The sequence below is a fragment of the Phalacrocorax aristotelis genome, chromosome 12, assembly GCF_949628215.1.
Source record: "Phalacrocorax aristotelis chromosome 12, bGulAri2.1, whole genome shotgun sequence".
NCBI classification, from domain to species: Eukaryota; Metazoa; Chordata; class Aves; order Suliformes; family Phalacrocoracidae; genus Phalacrocorax; species Phalacrocorax aristotelis.
The window spans coordinates 8,533,560-8,555,503 of NC_134287.1; the positions used below are offsets into that span (position 1 = coordinate 8,533,560).

Here is a 21,944-nt window from a genome sequence, read left to right on the forward strand (position 1 = left end):
GTGTCCCACTGACCTTCAAGCCAGGCCTACCTGCAAGTCATTAATCACTTCTGAAATCCCCATGTGTTACCGAGTTCCACAACAGGAACAGTGAGAACGTGAGATTTACAAATAGTTTTGCTGGCAGGTTTCTTCACCTTAAAGCCAGTTGGTGTTTTGGGTGTTTTGGTTTGTTTTGTATAATTTTTTTTATTAAAGCCATACAGAGGCTTGTCAGAAAAGAATAATAATTAATAATAATAATAGTAATAATAGGCAAAGAGCCGCAAATGTATATTTTATAGTCAGCCTTTAATTTTTTGTCTGGGATTACTGCAATAAAGTGCACCTAATTTCACATGAAATGAGATAACGTGGCTCTTAATACAGCCAACATAAAATCAACAGATAAATCTCAGTGCAAAATGCTTATCTGAAGACAACCAAAGCAGTTAAGACATTTACTGTGCAAACAGCCTTTTCCTGCATATGTAACTTCTGGCTGGGGGCCCGTAAATGAGTCAGCAAAACACAACAGCAGCAGGTTTGCCATTTCATTTCCAAGAGTCCTGAAGCAGTGCTCCGCTCAGCAGCCCCTTGTAAAGACCCTGCAACAATGCTTTGGGATCGTCTCTGTAAGGACACCAACAAGCTCCAATTCAACCCGCGTCTAGACTTAAGCAACTGGGGAATTACTACTCGGCTTCAAAACAGACGGAAGAAAAGTCCAGACAAAGCGGGAGGGGGAGAGAGAGGGAAAATGCCAGAATGTGTACACAGGCATTAAGCATGAAAACAAGGACTGGCTGAGCTAAGAATTACTTTAGGACCTTCTCCATTTATAGTAAGTTAATCAGCTGTGAACCCAAGAAATACAGCGTGTGCCGTATGACCAAAATGGGACTCTAAGCCATTTTTTGATGAAACAGAGCTGAGGGATGCCCATTCTGTGTAGGGACATTTAATTAGAAAAGCCTGTCTGGTTTTATTTTTTCATTGTTACATTAAATAAAAGTAAATATCAAAGTGGTTATTTAATCTGGGGGGAAAAAAAAGACAGCAGTTTCAATGTGCTTTGAATTGCAGTACAAAAACTGTTCATCTAAACCTCCTTCCTTTTCCAAAATATACAGGGCAGCAACTTCAATTCAACCCAGTAAGAAAATATATACACATTACTTACAGTAAACATATTCTGCAATTTTTAAAACTTTATACGACATTAGTGAGAAAAAATATAAATGACAATAAAATTACATACAATATACTCAACATAGTAAGCTACTGCTGCCAGAGGGAAAGTCAATACACTATCAAAGACAGACAGAGCAAAGGATGTCGTTGCCATGGACTTTTATAGGCTAAAGCAATTCTACTGCCAAAGACACCCTTTGAGGTAGATTCTTCCAATTCTTAAATAACATGTTGAGATTAAAAAAAAAAATAAATAAATATTTTCTCCACCCCCACCCCCCTTGCCAATGCCACGAGCATAACTTTTGTTTGAACAAAGATAAGCTGATTATCCTGTGAAGGGCACAGAGATGTTGCAGTCTTAGGCTAACTCTCTAACACTTGAAGTGACAGACAAAACATTTAATAGGAATTTGCAAATAAAATACCTTCCTTATAAGACACGTCCATTCTACAGCACTTCCTTTATATATAACATACATAAATTTGAAGGGTTTGGGGTTGGTGGCTTTTTTTTTTAAGCCTTATTTTACATTCTTTTCTTGGAAAGTTGGAGGGAATTTATCATACAGGACAAGATAGGGTAATCTACAAAAATTAAAAAGAAACAGTATTATAAAATGCACATATTATTAAAAATCCCACTTGTTAAGGGAGTCCCAGCTGGTGCTTCTATACAATACCTTAACTTTCTCTTCATATATACACACATCCTACAGACAAACCCCAGTGTAAGATTTAAATGATGGCATATGTACAGAAAGCACAAGAGGAGATCACATCTTCCTTTGATTATTTCACAAATAGCTCTTGGAGCTTTGTACACATACTGTGTCTCTGGCAAGGCTTCACACGAAGAAATTCAGACCTCATCCGGCTTTCACAGTTTTTATCCACGTGGCCAAATGCTCACCTCTTCAAGTCTCCACTGAGCTGATATACCACTGGTGTAATAAGATCTCATTTATACCTTGGTCTATAAAATCACTTCCTGTGTAGTCACATTCACTGCATAAATAAATTTATGTCTAAAGATGAGGAAGTTAAAACAAATGCATTACAGTAATAACAAATTCTATTTTGCTGTTTGATAAAACACAACCATGGAGCAAAGAAGCATCCACTTAATCTGTTTGGCCACTGCCACTCTTCATCTCTGTCTCCACCCTCAGGTGAACACGAGGGCAGTCACTTGTCCACATGCAACTCCTCTATTTTGTATTTTTTAAGAGACATTGGAGGGTCAAACCAGTTCTGATTTGCAGATTAACATGTGCAGGCAATTCTGTTATTCAGCCCAGTTCTGAACCACTTCCTCACCTGCCCACATCAAGGGTGGGTCTAATACTGTTTCTGAACTCTTGTTCCACATCACACGGCAGTTCCTTCCCAGCCATCCTAAAAAAAATGCTTGCAGGTATGTGCTGGCAAAAAAATCTGATACATACAGTTTTCACGTGTCTTGTGATTAACAACGGAAATGAGAAAGCCTCCCTTAGGCTTTCAGTATGATAAAATATTTCTAGCCAATTCAGGGAGGATTATCTAAACAGCTGGGGTTTTTTCAGTTTGCCTACTTCAGGTTTTCAGTAGTAGTGTATTTGTAGTAAAAACAATGTTAATAAAATTAGATCCTTGTGTTACTAGTATTTGCCTGAATCAAGCTCAAGTTCTAACTCAGGTGACTGATTTCTTCTGTTCCAACCAAGGTGAAGCTCCATTCATTCTACATTTTCCTTGGTTTCAGAGTTTTTCCTGTTATTTTCCCTGAACTAGGCATGATTTCATTAATCTGGCTCCCAGAAGTCATGCAGTTTTCCCTACAGAGTAAAAACAAAATAGTAAACAAGTCAGAAAACCAATGATAGAAGTAATAGTAGAGTAGACAAGTGTTTAGCTTAAGATCACCACAAGTCCCTGGAATTTTATTCTGAAATGCTTGCCAGTTTCCCCACATAAATAAAATCCAAATATCTCTGAAAGAGCAGCATTCAGCTTTCAGCAGTTGCTAAGTAGCTTCTGCAGCCTTGTGTTACTAATTCCCTTCCCCCTCTATAAGAAGAAATGTCACACACACACTACAAAGTTTGTCTTTTTTGCACATTGCTGGGGCGATTAATAGTCTTTACAGACAAATGGTTGACTACCCAATTTTTAACTGAAATCAATACTAAGCATCTATGTATAATTTAAATTTTATGTAAGTGATACATTACTGGAAAGGTAAGCTTTTCCAAGACAGGTAGCTTTATATTCCGGGACAGGACTTAACAGTTGGGCTGATCACATTACAAAAGAAACCTCACAACCCTAGACTGGAAGAAACAGGTCTGAACTCTGGATATCAGAAGAAATTATCCACCTATTCTACCAAGGCGAGCTAGGTATCATGAAGGAAATATTAATGACAGACTAATCATGACATTATTTACTACTGCATACTTTTACAGAGCATGAAAGGCTTTTCCTAACTATTGCATGAAAATTGACACATTTGGAGGGGGAGGAGTTGTCAAGAGCCGTTAAACATATATGGTTAGAGCCTTGGACTCAAGTAGTCTCAAAGTCACAGGCTGCCAGACCACAGCAGGTAAGTGCATTGCTGTATTCCTGCCCCAATGTCCTTTTCGAAGCATCTGCTAATGACTATAATCAGAGACAGGCGCTGTGACCTGACTCAGTACTAGCATTTTAGTGTATTACACAAGCCATTTACAAAAGCAGTACTTTTCAGGATAAAGGTGAAATCTTGGTTTTACTGAAGCCAGCAAAGTAAGAATTTTAGTTAAAATCTCTTCTAATACATTTAAGTGTATTCCGCAGCCATGCCATTTATGAAGAAAAAAAATTATCTTTAAAAGAACATGCTATTTTCAAATGCTAATGCACCATGCAGTATGAAAGAGAGAAAAAGGTTTCATTACAGTACCTGAGTAGGCCGAGTAGTTTGTATCATATCCTGCCATTTGCCATATATCCTAGCAACTAAGTCTTTTACCTGCAAATTCAGATTGATTAGTTTAACCATTTATGTTAAAAAAGCCAAAATCATACCCCTAGTCTCCCCTGCCACCCCAAACCCCTGAAACCCCAGATAACCCAACACCCAAGGTTTACTGGGAAGGAACAATTTTACAGATGGCACAAAGTGTCACCACCTCAACTGCAAACAGATCCCTGTAATTTGGGACTCTGAATTCAAAGTCAGGTACTCCACACAAACATATTACAGGCACATTACTCCCCACATTAAGTATCTGGAATCGGCATGCAAACCTCTGGTCTCCGAACACCCACCTCATCCTTCGGGTGAGTTAGGTTTGTTACACAAGTCTGCACCTAGAAAAGGTGCCTGCAACTGCAATCACAACAGCCAACTATACAGCACTGTCTGCTTCTGAAATGGATACCTTACACATTAAAAACTGTGCTTTTTCATAACCAATCACAAGCAAGTGTTTAATCCAAGCTATTCAGACATGCAATTTGCTTCATATGCTGTGTTAAAACCCAGCACAGTGGCGTCCTCTGGAAGTTACTGTACTGTTACACAAATGAAGTAATGGGGAAAAACAGAGTAAGATTTTCCCCTCTCATTGCAAAGGCAATAGAAACAAAACCAAAAGTGACCCGAGATACAAAAATCCAAGGCAAGAGTAATTAGTTTGCTAAAACAATCTAAAATCTATTAATCTTGCTAAATAAAAAAGAAAAATCTTGAGAGGTAAGGGTGCACACAACCACAAATGTCTGATTTAAAGCTGAAGAAGTCAAGGCTTTTCAAAGCTGAGATCAGTCACTTTATCACTGGTCTGATTTGGCTTGCTATGACAGCATGCAAAAGCATTAAAGTCACAGAATTAGGTCTATCATTAGTAAGCCTCACACCACAAAGCAAACAAAAGGCAATTATCCAAGCTTGATGCTACATCACGTACACTGTTGGCTTAAATCCACAACATTTTAAACTCATTAATTTGAAAATAAGAGACACACACATGCAAGATAGGCTAGTTTTTCAGTCCTCTGTATCCTGCCCTGCATGTAGCCTCTGCTCTTAAAAAGTAGAGTCAGCTATCAGTGACTGCCAGGAAAAGAAACAGAGCAACTCTGTGGGTCTAAAAGTTGAGATGCCTGGCTAAAAGGAAGGCAAGCTCACATATTACAGTTGTTAAGAGTCTTGTTGTTAGCAGAAAAGAGCTTTTTCAGTGCATTAAAAATGACATATTTATGTACATGCAAAGACACAATGCAGACAGAGAAATGAGAAAAAAAAACCCCAACCCATGAGGAACTCTTAGAATTTCCAGGGCGAGGGAACTACAAACATCAGGAACAATAAAAACCACCCTAAAACAAACAAAAAACCCCAGCTCATGTGTCTTACCTTAGTTCGATAAAACAGCCTTGCATCTTCCCTAATACCACATTTTATGTGCTTATCTAAGGCACCACAAAGCTTCAGTAAGTGTTGCTAAATAAAGACAAAAGTGTACAGCTATTTAAATCTTCCATGTCAAAACTAAGTTTTCTTCAAATATTATTTCAATTTAAAAATTATATGCTTCAGTTTGAATTTTTCTCAGAAATATACAATAAGGAAGGGGGAAAGGAAGAAAACAAGATCCTCTATCAGCTGCTGGTATGTGCCCACTAAACCAGGTCTAAGAGCTTTAAAAAATAGTTTCAAAAGTACAACAGAGCTATACATCACAAATTTTAAAGTTCCCACTAGCTAATTTGGAAATCTTTTCTGTCCCCAAAGTAGCAAGTGCAATGCCATTCAGATCTTTTATCAGCAAAAAGAAGTTCTCAAGTTATAATAGACAAAAATTACTGTTTCAGTAATGACGACTCAGGTCATTCTCTTTCATAGGAATTGGTTAAATAGACAAAACATATCCAAGGTTTATGCACTGATCTTTTATTTCTCTCTAAATTTCTGATTACTTTAACAAAGCAGGTATGCAACTTCATAATCTCTTGATAATGGCTCCTAAGATCTTTCCCATTCTGTGAATTTCTTAATAAAATTCCTGTTTTCAATCCCTCACTGAACAGCTGCAAAGAGGCTCCGCTCTGCAGAACAGGTGAGACATGATGAAATTCTACTTATAAACATTTGCTGGTGTCTCAAGACCATGACAGTTTACCCCATCTAACTGGAAGAGGACCAGAAATGAAAGAGTTATATTGATTTTATACAAAGTCTAGCCTGCACAATATTCAGCCACACCCCCCTTGCCACTCTATGGCTAACAGGTCAGTGAATAGATGACTCTTTCTTCATTAAGAAATAGAGACGTTAAAAAAAATTAATAAAGATCAAGTTCTCCACAAACTGTCTTCAGGAAGACAGTTACAGAAAAAAACAAATTTCAGTTCTTCACAATATAATTATTTTCTTTACCAAAGATTATTTTGTTTCAGACTATACTCTGTGATTGTTTGTGTTGAGCGGGAAACTGAGACACTTAAGCCCCGAAACGTAAGCAAACATACTGCTTTACCTCTCTCAAACAGTTCATATATCAAATTTCTTAAAAGCCAGGAGTGATTCCATGGGGCAGAAGGTGTACATAAGCACCTTGCAGCATGCAACTCACAGCAAATGATCACAGAAATCTGAATAGGATTACTGAAAGGCTAAGCAGAGGGTATTACTTAGCAGATGTTCACATCACACGGCACAAAAGAACTATCACCACAGAAAATAGAAGATATACAGTCCTGGCATTCACTTGCTGTACAGCTGCGCTCCACATAAAAACCCATGATTTTCAACATATTTTACTGGATAGTTTCAAAGTGGTTTTCTTCTAGACTGAAAAATTCCAACCCTACTTCAAAAGTTCATAGGATCATTGGAATTCTTAGAATTTCTGTGTTGAGTTAACCTCCAGTTATTTTCCATGAAAGATTAACAAAGTAAATGCTGATCCACAGCCCTATGTTTTGAAGTAGTTCCATTTGTAGAAATGCAGAAGAGGTTTCTTTCTCTGCAGTAAGCGCAGATAAGTATCTTCTACATTTACTTCGCCCCAGAACAAAGCTTTCCCCCAGTGCTATTATCCACTGGTGACCTTCTATCACATGATAGCTCTTACCAAAATAGACAGAGTATACACGATAAATAGACTTTTAAAATCTAAATATTTTGTCACTGAAGTTACATACCCTTTGATTAGAATTTACAACATCAAAGAAACTTGCTTCACTGACTAGATGAAGGAGGATGTAGATCAGGTAGTATGCCTGGAGAGAAATCAAAAGAGCTTTAGCAGTCAAAGCACAATCATAACTCTTCACATCTAGATACAGCACTATCTTTGCTTTCCAGAATGATTCCTCCAACAGCCAAATCAATGGACAAGTATGAGTACATATTTGCCCAAGTAACTAATTTGAAACCATACATTCGCATAGTAGAAACATTTAAAAATGGTATTATACTGTTTTAAGTTACTTAAGTAACCTAAAAAAAAAACAACAAAAAACTTTCTATAGTTTTAATTACTGAAAACTAAATTCAGCAGTCGGCTTTATTTTCCCATCATCTACATCCAGATTAAAATACTTGCTAAGAGATTCCATGATAGACTCAAATAACCAAACTAATTTTCAATTTTTGGATGGATGGAAACACTAAATCTGCCTAATATTTGTTTATGAGAAAAGATTCATGGAAGATTCATAAATCTCTTTTTGAAGCCTGCAGGTGAAGGTCTGGCTCAGCATCAAACAGTTTCCACTGATTACATCAGAAGGGAGGATGGTCCTCTGATTACAGAAGATACGATTCGAGACATTCATGTGACTTAGCTATTCAGAAAATCTGACGATTTCCCGGTTTGTAAAACAGCCTAATAGAGCTTCCTCTGTCACATGCTGCTAATTCCTTTCCTTCATGTCTATAAACAAAATGGAACTTGAGTAATATTTTAATGATACAGATGAACAGCAACAAAATAGCATATATGCAGAACTGTCCTCAGTTAACAGAAATTAAAAGAAACACTCTCAAAAACGTAGAAGATGCATAAAAAGATCAATGCAGAGAAGCACTATCGGCTATATACCTCCTGTTCCACTTCTGTATGAATGTGGTCTCCGTCGGCATTCTGCTGCTCCAGTCCTTTTCTCATCTCCTTCACTAGATTAGCAGGTTTCATGTACACCAGAAACTGATGCAGAAGAGACATCTACAGACAAAACCATTAACAGATTGGACTGGTTTACTGGCAACAGAAAATCTGGAAACTGAGTGCCACTACAGTACTATTTGTCCACTAAGACAACAACATAAAAGGGATTTTTAATTAAAATAGAAGCTTTCATGCTTTAGGTAATTTTTGACTAGTCACAAACTGAAATGTTTGTATGTTGCCTAAATAAAAGATCCAGCTTAGGAAAACAAGAGTGACTCTATACGAACACAAAAGACGACTGAAAGAAGCATAGGCCTCTTTCCAACATCCAAAAAGAATGTTTTGACACAAATCATTCTGCACTTACAAGCTGCAGAATATGCAGGTTACACACATGTGCGAATGTACTTCTAATACTAACCCAACCTAAAAATTACTCATTGGTCATTTTGCAAGGTTCTTGAAAATAGGCTTACAGTATTAAAATGTACAGCAAAAACAATAATATACATGTTTTCTAAACTTTCAAATTATACACACACAACACACATATGCAGTACCTGCTTGTCACTCTCATCAGGTATTTCTATATGCTTTTTATTAAGAAGTTTTGAAATTATCACTAGGCTAAGACGTCTTCTTACTTCCCTGAAAAACAATTTAAAAATTTATTTCCCAGAGAATTTCTTAAATCCACAATTTTCCCACAAAATATATGAAGCTATGCATGGCTTACCTAGACATAAACTTGCCTATAACTATTAAATAGGAATTTCTGAATATAGGTGCTACTAAACTAGGAAAGAGGTTAATAAAATATAAGCGCCCTTATCTTACTGCAGCCTTTCTTTTGGACAAGTAAACGCTGCTAGATGCTTGCATCCAAGCCTGAAATTGAGGACTCAATTCATTCTCCTCGCTCAGATACATTATAATTTACTCATTTCAAAGACACAGAACTCGTAACAGATTGCCACTTAAAGGCATACATGAATCACCCAAAGAAAATTCAATTTTTTTTGTCATTCAGACAAGAATTAGAGTAGGTGACAGATGTCAGAATCTGAAGTTGTTAAGTCTTTACTATAGGGAGGCATGATGGTGTTGGGTTTGGGTTGACAGTTGGACTTGATGATCTTAGAATCATTAAGGCTGGAAAAGACGTCTATGTTTCCAGGGTACCAAGAAGTCCACAGCTCAGAAAACTACACCTAAAATGAAAATAATCCTTTTTCACAGCAGATGTGATCAAGAAGCAAAATACACACAGTAAGAATTGCATATATATCTGTAATATATGAGAAAACCCAAACATTTTTTTTTAAAGCACCATGTAACACCTATTGCATTTACCAGACTTTGAGCTTACACAAATAAATCAACAGCTAATTTATTTGCATCATTAACAGCTAATGATACTACACATTTCTGATGTTACAGCATCATTACCGTCCACGTATTATCCAGCTAGGCACCAGCTGAACTAGCCACAGGAGATTATGGTGGTGACTGGAGAGTTCGCTCACGGCCAGGCAGAGCTCAGGCATCTTTAAAAGATCAACAACAAAAATCCCGACACTGAAGAATGGATATGGTGGGCATTTGTTTTATTTGCAAAGGAGTACACATCTACTCCCTAGAAACATACATAGCATAAATGTTAAAAGGAATTGATCTAATAAGATATGATGGGCATAAAGATATTTCTGCACTGCACCTGTAGTTAAGTCTGCTGAATACTGTTTTACACTAGGGTAGTTGAGATCAGATTGCTTTTAGTGACATTTTATCAACTTACTGCAATAATTTCTTCATTCTTTCTGAGGGCCATTTTAAATAGGCAGCTATTTTAGTAAATATAACATTTAGTTCAATACAACTGTCCCCTTGAGAAGAGGGCAGGCAAGCATAATGTCATGTGACAAAAACTCTCTCAATATACCCACACACCTCCTAAATCTCTCACAAATCCAACTGGTTTCGTCATGTTACATTTTTCAAGCAGTATTTTTCTGATATGTCAAGAAAACGAAAACTTCAAAACAGAAGTTTCTTGAAAATTAAGTTGCAGTTTCATAAATCTAGTACAAGAAAATGATTTATGAAGTTACCTTTGTATCCCAGTCTTCTATACTTATCAGAAGCTTTACGAAAAGGCACTGAAAATCTACCAGAGGTATTTGCTTTAACAGTTTCTCCAAGCTTATTTTAAATAGCAATAGAAGCAGCAGCAATATTTCTTGATCAGTATATCCACCTTGAATTACTGTTGTACAGAAACCTAGAAACTTCAGAAGAAATAAGCATTAAAATCTGAAATTGATTTAAAGTACAATGAGAAGTTAAGTTTCCCATCCTCACATTAAAATGCACCTCAGATGATATATTGTTCTGCGACACTTGTGTACTAACATCTCCCCAACTCCCAGTAACTGCACTTTTTTTAAATACCTGCTGGAGGCTCATCTTCTGAACAATGGCAATACTCCCTGGAAATTACAGGATTAGGAAATATCTTTCTCCACTGCACAGATAATCCTCATCTAACTGAATGAAAGACTGACAGACTTTCTGAATACACAAGTAATACCGAAAACATAAATCAAGAGATTTTCCCCCACCCAAGTATTATCACATGGGTTATTTACAATATGGGACGTGTGTGTAAATGAGAACACAAATTAATCAAGATACTTGCATTCTGTCTCTAGCGGAGATAGTTCAAGAGGAAGCACTCAGAGCAAGTGATTTTACAGTTTAAAATCTCTAAAGAAATTATATTAGGAGGATTCAGATACTTCTACAAAGGACTCTGAAATCAGTTATAAAGTCAGTATTTTCCCATTACAACCTTCAATCACAGAGAACTAGCCTGTGAAGAGTGACTAGCACTCATTTGGCCTATGGTCTCATGGAACACAGTGCATGGATCTAACAGCTCACTTCCACAGGAACTCAGTCACAGCTCCATCTGCCCACCTCATTCACCATGTGCTTCACAGGCACTGATCGCATACCTCAGAGCTGCACTAACACACTGAGGCAGCATCGAACATACCACCCAACATCAACTCCCTGTCCCTTTTCCACTGGAACACAGAAGTGGATAGTTTCTTCTACACAAGGGAGCAAAGACATTTGATGAAGTGACACAGCTAGAAAAGGGAGGCAGCAGAACTGTGCAGTTGTGAGTGAAGCCAATGGAAGTCAGGAAACTACACTGTGCAACATGCCTGCCATAATCTCTGCTGAGTGGGAAGCCGAAACCCCAGGACAGCATCTACTCACGAAACATGCCGAGGACTAGATTAGGACACCAGGGGTTTTTTTGCTTAAAAAAAACAAAAAAAAACCCAAAAGAACACCAAACCACCAAACCCACACACAAACAAAAACACCAAACCCAACAAAAAAAAAACCAAAAAAACCAACACACCAAAAACAAAAAAACGCCCCCAGAAAAACCCAAACATCCCAAAAGCCAGAAAAACCCAAAAGCAGCATCCCCTCCTCCTTTCCTTCCCCAGAAAAATAACCCACAAAAATCCCTCCCACAGTAACTGGACTTTTCTTACCTTAATCACGTTAATTAAATTGTTTTCTGGTAGACTGGAGAAGGCTGGACTGGTAGAGGTGCTGTCTCCTCTTGGCTGTTGTTTACTCAGTGTTTCTTGTCGCTGACTTCTAATAAGAGAGACACTAATCTGAGCAATAAATCAACAATTTAAAAGCCCGCAAAGGCTTATTTACATAAACTGGAAAAAAAAAAAACCCTGCAATTTCAAGATGTCTTCAAATCAGAACAATCCCCAGTTACAGAGCACACATATCTATCCCAACTTATAACCAATTACTTACAATTCTGGCAAGCTATTGACACAACAATTCTTGTAAACCTCCGTTAGAAAGGTGCAGGACAGAGCACAATACTCTGGTTTGTCAAATCCTTACCTGGCAGGCATTGTTTGAAGTTCTGGCTTATTTACTCTTATTAAGACCTGAGCTGAGAATTTAAAGATGAGTCTGGTGTGATGGAAGGGAGGGGAAATACAGGGGAACCTTCCAATTCTACATTCTAAGCACAAGGCTTGCTTTCACAGGATCTAAGCAATAAATATCAAAAGGAAAACACTTACAAAATGTCACACTCGTTAAAGTTGGGCTGAAGATGCTGCAATGGAAAGAGAGATCTAAACGCAACACCCATATTGACAAAAACAGCTGACACATCAGCTAGTGAAGGAATCCATGGTTTAGACTGTTCATCACTGATGGAAGCTACAAGTAAAAGACACGGAATGGATTAGTTTTAAATTTAGTTCTTCGCATTAGTTCCTTTTAAGGGAAACAAATAAGCTCAGCAGTCTGCATCAATTCTACCAGCTGTACTCTCAGAAGAGTTGTTACATTGAACAATATGCTTATTTTCAGAAGAATGGCAGGGGCGGACGAGAGTAGTCTAACACAGTATTTTAGACTAGGGAAATATCCTGCCTACTTAACAGGTGAATTACTCTAAAGTTCCATCCATTTCTTCCCTTCACAGCTCGCTCTCATCACAAACAGCAGAATAAGCAAGGAAGCAATATTTACTTTTAAGAGAATACATAAATTACCATTCTGTGTAGGTACAGGTAAGAGGCTGCTATCATAGTGGGACTGGAAGTGGAGCTAAATAATATTTGAACACAGGCAAAGTTTCTAGAACAAACGTGCTAAGCAGATGGAATTCACTTATTTGATAGAAATAAGAAACAATGCTTTTTGCAAAAAGGGCTGATTTGTATGATGACTTGTATCTGAAAGTCTGCAAACTGTACAGAGGGTTCTCTATAGGACACTAAACTAGCAAGGTAACATCAAACTCGACGCTGTGTTTTCCAAACAATGACAGAAGTCATTAGAATTCTGAATTGGGTCAATTTTGTGTCCAAGAGTTAAGTTTGTAAGAAAAAAAACAGATATAATGGAACATAACACTCAAGACATTGCAGGTTCAGATCTCAATGTTCAAGTCAGTAAAAAGCCAAAAACAAAGATGCATTCTTAGTTAAGCACTGGAACAGAATGTCTCAGAATGGTTTAAAGACTCCACAGCTGGCAATTTTAAAGTGGCGAGGCAACATTCCAGGAGCAACTGTAGCTAGATCCTGCTCTGAGGTCAGAGATCTGCTGGGATCTCTCCTGGCCTTAATTCTTTGAATGCTCATTCATCAACTTGAACTGTTCACTCAGAACCATGCTTAATGCCAGCAAAGCACAAAATAAAGGAGGCTACATTCCCTCTCATATCAACTCACAGTCTGATTTCAAACAAAACTCAAAATTTGGGGTACAATCTGGACAGACCTGAGAATGTACTTCAAGAGAACCACATTATTTTAATGATGTTAACTAGCAGGCTTAAATAAATTGGTGCCTTTTGATGGATCTGAATAAAATGAAGACATGGAGAACATACAAAGGAACTCCTACTGGAGAAGTACTTGAGGGTACAGGTGAAGGAAGGCAAAACACACAAGACATGAGCAGCATTGTAGGCTGAAGCAGATCCTTGAAAGTGTTTTTGTGCAGGTGTATGAGTCTTTTCACTTTTGCCATTTATCTGGAAAGTAAACTATGCAGTGCTACATACTGGGTATGACTATGTGAAAAGCATCTTGTAGGCCTTAAGCTACGAAATGAACACCTGCATCTTCCAAAGTAAAAGATGGAAAGAAGAGAAAACTTTTCGGCAGACTGGGCTCCTCTTCAGGTCAATTCTATTTGTGAAATAACAGAAGTGAGTTTAAAAGGCTCTGTACCAGACACACTACTTTCCAAACACATGCCAGGACCACATCCTGTGGTACAGCTTGCACACACTCAATGAAGACCAACTCCTAGCATTTGTGCATTATGTAAGTAACAGAAGAGCCTAAATTCATGCCAGAATCAGAGAACCGAGCCAGTGCCTTTTATTTCCTCTCCCAAACCTTTCTATACTTAACAGAAGGGAAATGCCTTCATTCAGGTGGTCAGTTTTCCATCCTTCAAATACTTACCATTTTTTAGTGTTATCTCCATCAATCTGTCTAAAATCTGTGTGGAAACACAATAGTCAGGATGAACAGACATCATCTGTGGAGAGAAAAGAAGCTACATGTTGAACACTAAGTTGTATGATGGCATCAGTTTTCTTTTAATTAAAGAAATAAACCAACTGTTTGGTAAAATAAAGAAGCAAAGGGAAAAAAAAAAGAACCCCAAAGCCTCTAAAGCAAGATACACCAAGAAGAGAATATTGTGAATACTGATTATGTCAAGCAGTGCGCAGATGTTATGAATACTTTAAAATTAATTATTTACAATATCAGAATGCTGTAACCCCATGTTGAATCTGGTGGTTCGTAAGAAGGTACTGGGGGTTAAGAGAACGGAAAGTATCATGTAACCCTTTGGAACCCACTTGCATCTGTGATCAAAAAGAACCCCTTGACCAGGAGGAGGGACAACAGTGCTAACCATAACCTTTTCCAGTCACAGGCAAGTTGAACATATGCAATATTAAACTGAAACAATGAATTAAGTTTTTCATAGAACTGTTAACTACAAAAACATGATTATGAAGTACAGTTCAGGTTTCCTGGAGCACTTCACAAGCCCAGCAAAAACTCCTTTTCCTCCCCCAAGTGCTGGACAGTTTCCTGCTCCGTAAGTGAGTTGAACTGGCTCACAATTCCTCCTCACTAGAGGAACACCAGGGCTCACATAAGGGGTGGAAGGCAATTTTTTAATGGCTGGAGGGAAAGATGAGGAGCAAAATGTTTCCCTTTTGGCAAAAGCAGAAAGCCAGTCAACAGACCCAGGCTGCAGCTTCACAGGTGGTCTGGCTTTCTTTTTTGTTTCAGGCACAGTTAGAATGGGGTAAATAACAACAGGATAGGGATTGGAGAGGAACATTTTTGTGAATAACAGAACAATGTAAATTCCTGGGGATTTGGACATGGACACAGACATCTAGAAAGCAGACAGCCACCATGCTTCCTTTGAGAATGGCTCCAGACCTTTTCCTGAGCCACAGTGCATGCCAACCTTTTCCAAATTAAAATGATCCGATAACGTAGGCATCTCTGATTATTTACAAGGTGATATATGTAGAAATTGTACTTTTGCATACTGCAGCATATTTGGGTTTTGTTGTTGTTGTTTAAGGGTGGAAGGAACTAAGACTAACATTTGGTTGTGATTTGGCCCGCACTATTATATCCTGAAATCTCTTCTCACCTCGTATGTACCAATGCAGTAACATGTATGAAGATGGGCAGGGATCTGCAGCTTTGCAGTCTCTCAAAGTGTAGAGAAAAGTTATCCCTAGTGTTTTACCCGAAGTGACAATCAAAGTATTTCAGACTGGGGAATAAATCAGAACCCAGAAAGAAAGATTTTTTTGATTTAAAACTTGTTAACGTAATACAACAGATTCATAAACTTGTTCTAATTATTCCTGCTACAACTGGCTTCCAGGAAGAATATTATACCTGAACAGAGTATGAGTGCTATAGTCTTACCTGGAAAAGCCACTTTAGAATTGGTATGGGACACAAGATACAACTATAAGCAGAACTCAGAAAACCGTTAATAGTTAAAGAAAGCTGCTGTGTTACACCAGAACTGTAAGACAAAAATGGGGGTAGGGAAAGAGGAGAAAGATCAATTAGTGATCAAATCAGCACTTTCACTAAAGCTTAAGAACTTCCTCACCCCTCAGATGATCATCAACAGCAAACAAAGATCTTAACATCCAAAACAGATGTTATTCTTAAGCTCTTAACTATATGAAACACTATGGTAATTAAACTTCGTTATTTAGAACAACTACCTTTTTCTCCAGAATGCCACACTAAAATTTGGAAACATTTGTATTATTAGAGAATAATAGCTTCAAACAAACATTAATTTACACTATTGTACTATGAACCATTATGCCTGTCTACAAAGATGTGCTGCTATGCTCAACGAGGCCTGTGAATATGATTTTTTTACTGTCCAACGACCTTTACCAACACTTTCAGAAGAGAAAAAAGTTTGCTTGAAATTTTTAAAATAATTTTTTAAATAAAGAGACTGGAAGCAAACTAAAGCAATTAGAATCAGTCTAACCTCACTGGGCAAATTTGTGAGGTGCAAAAAGTACCTGCTGGAAGAAGAAAATACATCATTTTTATTATTGAATTATTTTAGCTTTAATCTTCTTTAGAAAGTCAATTATGTCATAAGCAGCTGAATTAATGATATCCAGTTTCCTACATACATTTCCTTTAGTCTCCTCTAGTCCCAGTGTCTATTAAAACAGGTAGCTCTGTCGAGAGATCTGTGTCCTAACTTCATATACCCTTTACCTGTCTGACTGAGCAAGTGGCTAAGACGACATCCATGCATCAACTGGACAACAGCACGTCCAGCTGTGACAACTGGGCAGAATGAAAAAGCAATTAAATCATAATTGCCTTCTGCAAGTGATGATTCGTTTTATTCTCATTCCTCCAGTCGCTGACTTACAAGATACTTTTGAAGCTTACATCCTTGTCGTCTTCAAAACATAGTGAGAGGCCTGAATCCAAAAGGAGTGTATCACAAACATCACTTCCTCAAGAGACAAGGAGAAGCCACCCTCCTCCTCTTCACACCCACAATAGCATATACACATGTATACAAAATCCTTTAAGATTAAATTAATGAGCCAGGTTCCCCAGGGCTCAGTGTTGGGGCCAGACTTGTTTAATATCTTTATCAATGATCTGGATGAGGGGATTGAGTGCACCCTCAGCAAGCTTGCAGATGACACCAAGCTGGGCGGGAGTGTTGATCTACTTGAGGGCAGGAAGGGTTTGCAGAGGGATATGGACAGGCTGGATCAATGGGCCGAGGTCAGTTGTATGAATTTTAACAAGGCCAAGTGCTGGGTCCTCCTTGGGGAGGAGTGGCTGGAAAGCTGCGTGGCAGAGAAGAACCTGGGGTGCTGGTTGACAGCCAGCTGAACATGAGCCAGCAGTGTGCCCAGGTGGCCAAGCAGGCCAACAGCATCCTGGCTTGTATCAGGAATAGTCTGGCCAGCAGGAGTAGGGAGGTGATGGTGCCCCTGTACTCACCACTGGTGAGGCCACACCTCAAATACTGTGTCCAGTTTTGGGCCCCTCAGTACAAGAAGGGCATTGAGGTGCTGGAGCGTGTCCAAAGAAGGCAATGAAGCTGGTGAAGAGTCTGAAGAATGGTCTTAGGAGGAGAGGTTGAGGGAACTGGCATTGTTTAGTCTGGAGAAGAGGAGGCCGAGGGGAGATCACATTGCTCTCTAAAGCTACCCGAAAGGAGGTTGTAGTGGGGTGGGTGTTGGTCTCTTCTCCCAAGTTACTTGCAGTACAACGAGAGGAAATAGCTTCAAGCTGCGTCAGGGGAGGTTTAGATTGGATATTAGGAAAAATTTCTTCACTGAAAGAGTGGTCAGGAATTGAAACAGGCTGCCCAGAGAGGTGGTTGAGTCACCATCCCTGAAGGTATTTAAAAGATGTGTAGACATGGCACTTCAGGGCATGGTTTAGGAGACATGGTAGTATTGGGTTGACTTTTGGATTGATGATCCTAGAGGTCTTTTCCAACCTTAATGATTCTATGATTCTTAGTTTCACTGATCCAAGTTTGGAATAAAATGCTAACTGACATAGCCACAATTTTTCAGGATTTGCAACTGTGGTATTAGGCAAGAATTTGTCCAGCTATCTGTAGTCTGACAGCCTCATAAACACAGAGTACAAATCCCTAGGAGTTACAGAACGGTTGTGTACATACAGAACGCTGCTAGCTCAGTAACTGAATCTAACAGATGTCCAAAATCGTGACTTTCTGCAACCCTCATTAAGTGGAGCCCTAAGTCCCAGGCCCATTCAGGACAAAAACACACAAAAGTCTTTATGCAGACATAATACAACATTAGTAGGTCACAAATCAGTTCACCACAAAGGTCCTCTTTCTGTTTTGGGATAGTTAAGCTTTTGTTCATCGTAACATTTCATTTCTGCATTTATCTTCCACAAATTGGTCAGATTATCAATGATAGCTCAACACAGCATAAATATGGAAGAGGCTAGAACACTTTTTTCTTACATCTCATTTAAGATGTTTTTTCAAGAATTCCAGTGGAGGAAAGAAAAAAGCATCAAATAACAATTCACTGTTCTGTAAAGCTGACCTGGAAAGGAGAATTCCAGGGGAAGGGAGTCAGTCTTGCCTACCTTGTAAGACAGAGCTCATTTGCATGCAAAGATACTATTTTATCTTAAAAGCTGCTAACACTGAAGAAAATCATACAAGTAAACAGAACAGAGTGAGGAGGATATTCTTACCTAAGAAGGAGCTTTTCTATAGGATTTTGAGGGGTAAAATGAAAATTCCTCAAGTCAAGGTTATGTATATTGAAGATCATCCCAGAGGTTGATAAATCAAATATGTCTTCTCCAGGGTGGTAGTCAGGTATGGCATGAGCTATTACTGAAAATCTCTTTATAAACGCCCTGTAAAATTCAAAATAGCCTTTATGAATTTAAACACAGAGAGGCTAGTTTCTGGTTGAGAGAGTTATTTTCAGATGAATGCATCAGCCTTACATGAAAGCTGAATTGTTAAAATACAGTAACATCCAAGAAAACCCACCCAACCCTGAAAGATGGTAAAAACAGTTCACATGAAACATATTAACAGCAACTAGCGGAAAGAGAAAGGGAGATTAGAAAAAAAAAAAGGCTAGAAAAGTGAAGAACTAGATTTAATTGGTTTTGAAAGGACCTGTGCTCTTCTGAGAGATCTTCATCTCCCCCAGCACTCTCCTCATCATCTCCATCTGAAGAATCCACTTCCCTTCCTTGTATGTCTTCCTGTAACAGCTTTTCTAGTTCATCTACCCTGAAATAACAGTAGCAGCAGAAGATATCATCACTATTTAGTATTTACAACAGAAGACAACAAAATTTAAGCTCTGAACGTGAACCCAGGAGTCAGTAGCCAATTATGCATGGGCAAAGCACATGAAACATTGAATCTATGCAAAAAACCAAGCATCTTGTTATTCCAAGATACAAAGTGGATGCTTCCCAAAGCCTAATGAATTTCCAATGGCACAATCAATCACTAGTTTGTCAGAGACAAATACACTCAACCAACTTCTGACAGAATTTTTTGTAATTGCACAAAACGTTCAATCTTCTGGATTATTTTTTTTAAAACATCATCCTAGTATTTTATATGTTAAATAGTATTAGTTATAGGAGTATTCACTACCCCGTAGTCAGTCAGCCCACAGTTACTAAGGTCAGATTCTTTAATACAGTTAATCACACGTACATACCCATTGCCACCACTTGCCATCAGTACATACACCACATTACTCTTTCTACCCAAAAGACCTCTTGCAAGAACACTCATTAGCTCTGTTCACTGAACCGTGTAACTGCTCAGATACTGAGAGTCTGCAGAACTTTAGAAACCAAAACTGAGCTACAAATGCCTTTGAAGAAACTAGTACAGTCAGTCTACATAAATACTTCTATTTCATGCCTGACCAGCAGCTGGTAGCCAGCTCAGTGACCTACAAAGGCATTGGTAAGTTCAGTCCGGCTCTTGAGGAGTATAGACGTACCACAAATCATTCATTATTGCTTGGAAGGAGCCTGTCATTCAGCTTTTACAGTTAAGCCGCACTTGTAGGTCCTGTCAGATGGATGTTGGTGGCACCAGCAGATAGAGCTTAGCTTGCTGCTACCCAAACTCCATCAGTTTCAGGGAAACAAGGTAAATCTAAGATTCAACAACTCCATCCCAAATTTTTCAAAGTCACTTTCAGAAACAAACCTTTTAGATTCTTCTTTCTCCTTCAAGAGGTGTTCTAAGCTGTTCACATATGACACCTGGCTAACAACAGGAGGCTTAGAAAGCTGTAAATTAAATGGTAAGAAATTTTAAAATAATACCACAAGCTATCAGTTCATTCAGTTAGACAATAAACAATCAAAATAGAAACCTCTTCCAATTTTAATATTTTACCTGAAGATAAAAACTCAAAGGAGACCCTGAAAAGCAGGATGGTTAACCGTTTAGGTTTCTCAGTCCCTTGACAATTTTATATATTAGTCAAATCTCTCCCAGTGACTACTTCAGAAATAACTGTTCTTCACAACGGATCTGAACAGCAAAGCAAGTCCCTGAGTCTCTCCCTGGGGCTGACTTCAAGCTAACTCTCACAAAGAGCATTAGCATCAGAAGCTTTTTACCTCACAGCTTTATTATTACCATCATCCACCAAGACCCTGGGAATCCCCACTCTCATGCATGAGACAAGAAACTCCAAAAATGATTCAGTACCTCTTGTTACTTTCAGGAGTCCCTCAAGCGCAATGCACCAGTGATTGCTAAATCACCTCCAAAAATCATCAGACAAAAGAAAGCTTCCAATCAAAATACTAATACAAACCCAAATTAAGGAGCTAATAAATAGAATTAAAAAACAAAACAATACACAATGCCTTAACCACTAGCAAAATTTGTTTTTCAACAGCCAGTGTTTTGTTCAGCTAATAGCAGACAACACAGACTTGTAATCTTTTATGGCCACAACTCAATTCTTTGGACAAGCAACGCCCTTCTGACACCATCTTCTTAAACTGAAAACCTCTTACTAGTGACAAAGCTTCTTCCTATGAGCTCCTTCATTTTAGGAGAACAGAATTCAGTGAGAGCTCACCCTCTCACTGGGGATTTTCTATTACCCAAAGGACGAAGAAGTTAAAGTTAGTGTTCACCTGCTAATAAAAAGCCAGTTAATACAGCATTAATTTTTGGTATTCAGAGATATCTTTCAGACATAACAAGCAGTATGTCTATGTGGGAAACCTTGTGGAAAGCTGAAGACCTCTTCCCTTATTTTCTATCTGGTTAATAAGCCTAAAATGACTTTTGAACTGAGGAATCAAGACTTTATTCCAATGTGCACATATGCCCCTTCTTACAAGACAAGGGAAGAATGCTACTATATGCAAAAAAAGTGGCCATGGAAATTTTGGGATAGTTTAACTGTTTTGTCCTACTTGTCCATTAATTATGCAGAAACAGAATAGGCCAGATGATGTGGTCACATTCGTGTTCCACAAACATTTGATCTGGACTGCATCTGTTTATCAATCTTAACCATTAATTATGTAGACATGTTGGTTAAGATTGCGGAATACATATGTAACCACAAAAGTCTGATCTATAATGTGCTTGCGTAATTAATGGATAAGGAAAGATAAAATAATTATGGCGGTTCAGTAACTCCATACAGAGATACTCAAGAGAAACTCAATGAACAAATAAACCGTTTCAGAGATTTAAAAACAGGAGGAGACACATACAAGAGTATTTATACAGGTGTTCTGCTAACAGCAGGTTTCTTTTCTACTGTATGAAATAGCTGTGGGCCAACCCCAGCCAGCAGCTAAGCACTACACAGTTTGTTCATTTCCCTGCCCAGTGGTGCAAGGGAGTGAATAAGAAGAGCAAAAGCAAGAAAACTCATGGGTCGAGATAAAGACAGTTCAGTAAGTGAAGGAAGGGGCG

General features: G+C 38.3%; 1 protein-coding gene across 5 annotated transcripts in view; it reads right to left on the bottom strand.

Annotated features, from left to right (window-relative positions):
- Positions 1-272: 272 nt before the first annotated feature.
- SLF2 (SMC5/6 complex localization factor 2) overlaps positions 273-21,944 on the bottom strand; it is a 35,619-nt gene continuing 13,947 nt past the window's right edge. For all 5 annotated transcript variants that reach the window (XM_075108225.1, XM_075108224.1, XM_075108223.1 and 2 more), the window contains exons 6-20: positions 20,202-20,284; positions 19,140-19,256; positions 18,701-18,868; positions 15,872-15,974; positions 14,366-14,441; positions 12,458-12,599; positions 11,897-12,005; positions 10,433-10,609; positions 9,771-9,868; positions 8,882-8,969; positions 8,253-8,375; positions 7,351-7,428; positions 5,561-5,647; positions 4,103-4,171; positions 273-2,993 (exon numbers count right to left, since the gene is read on the bottom strand). In XM_075108225.1, coding sequence (XP_074964326.1) covers positions 2,961-2,993; positions 4,103-4,171; positions 5,561-5,647; positions 7,351-7,428; positions 8,253-8,375; positions 8,882-8,969; positions 9,771-9,868; positions 10,433-10,609; positions 11,897-12,005; positions 12,458-12,599; positions 14,366-14,441; positions 15,872-15,974; positions 18,701-18,868; positions 19,140-19,256; positions 20,202-20,284 — 1,551 coding nt within the window. In that variant the 3' untranslated portion in view covers positions 273-2,960. The remainder of the gene's footprint in view (positions 2,994-4,102; positions 4,172-5,560; positions 5,648-7,350; positions 7,429-8,252; positions 8,376-8,881; positions 8,970-9,770; positions 9,869-10,432; positions 10,610-11,896; positions 12,006-12,457; positions 12,600-14,365; positions 14,442-15,871; positions 15,975-18,700; positions 18,869-19,139; positions 19,257-20,201; positions 20,285-21,944) is intronic.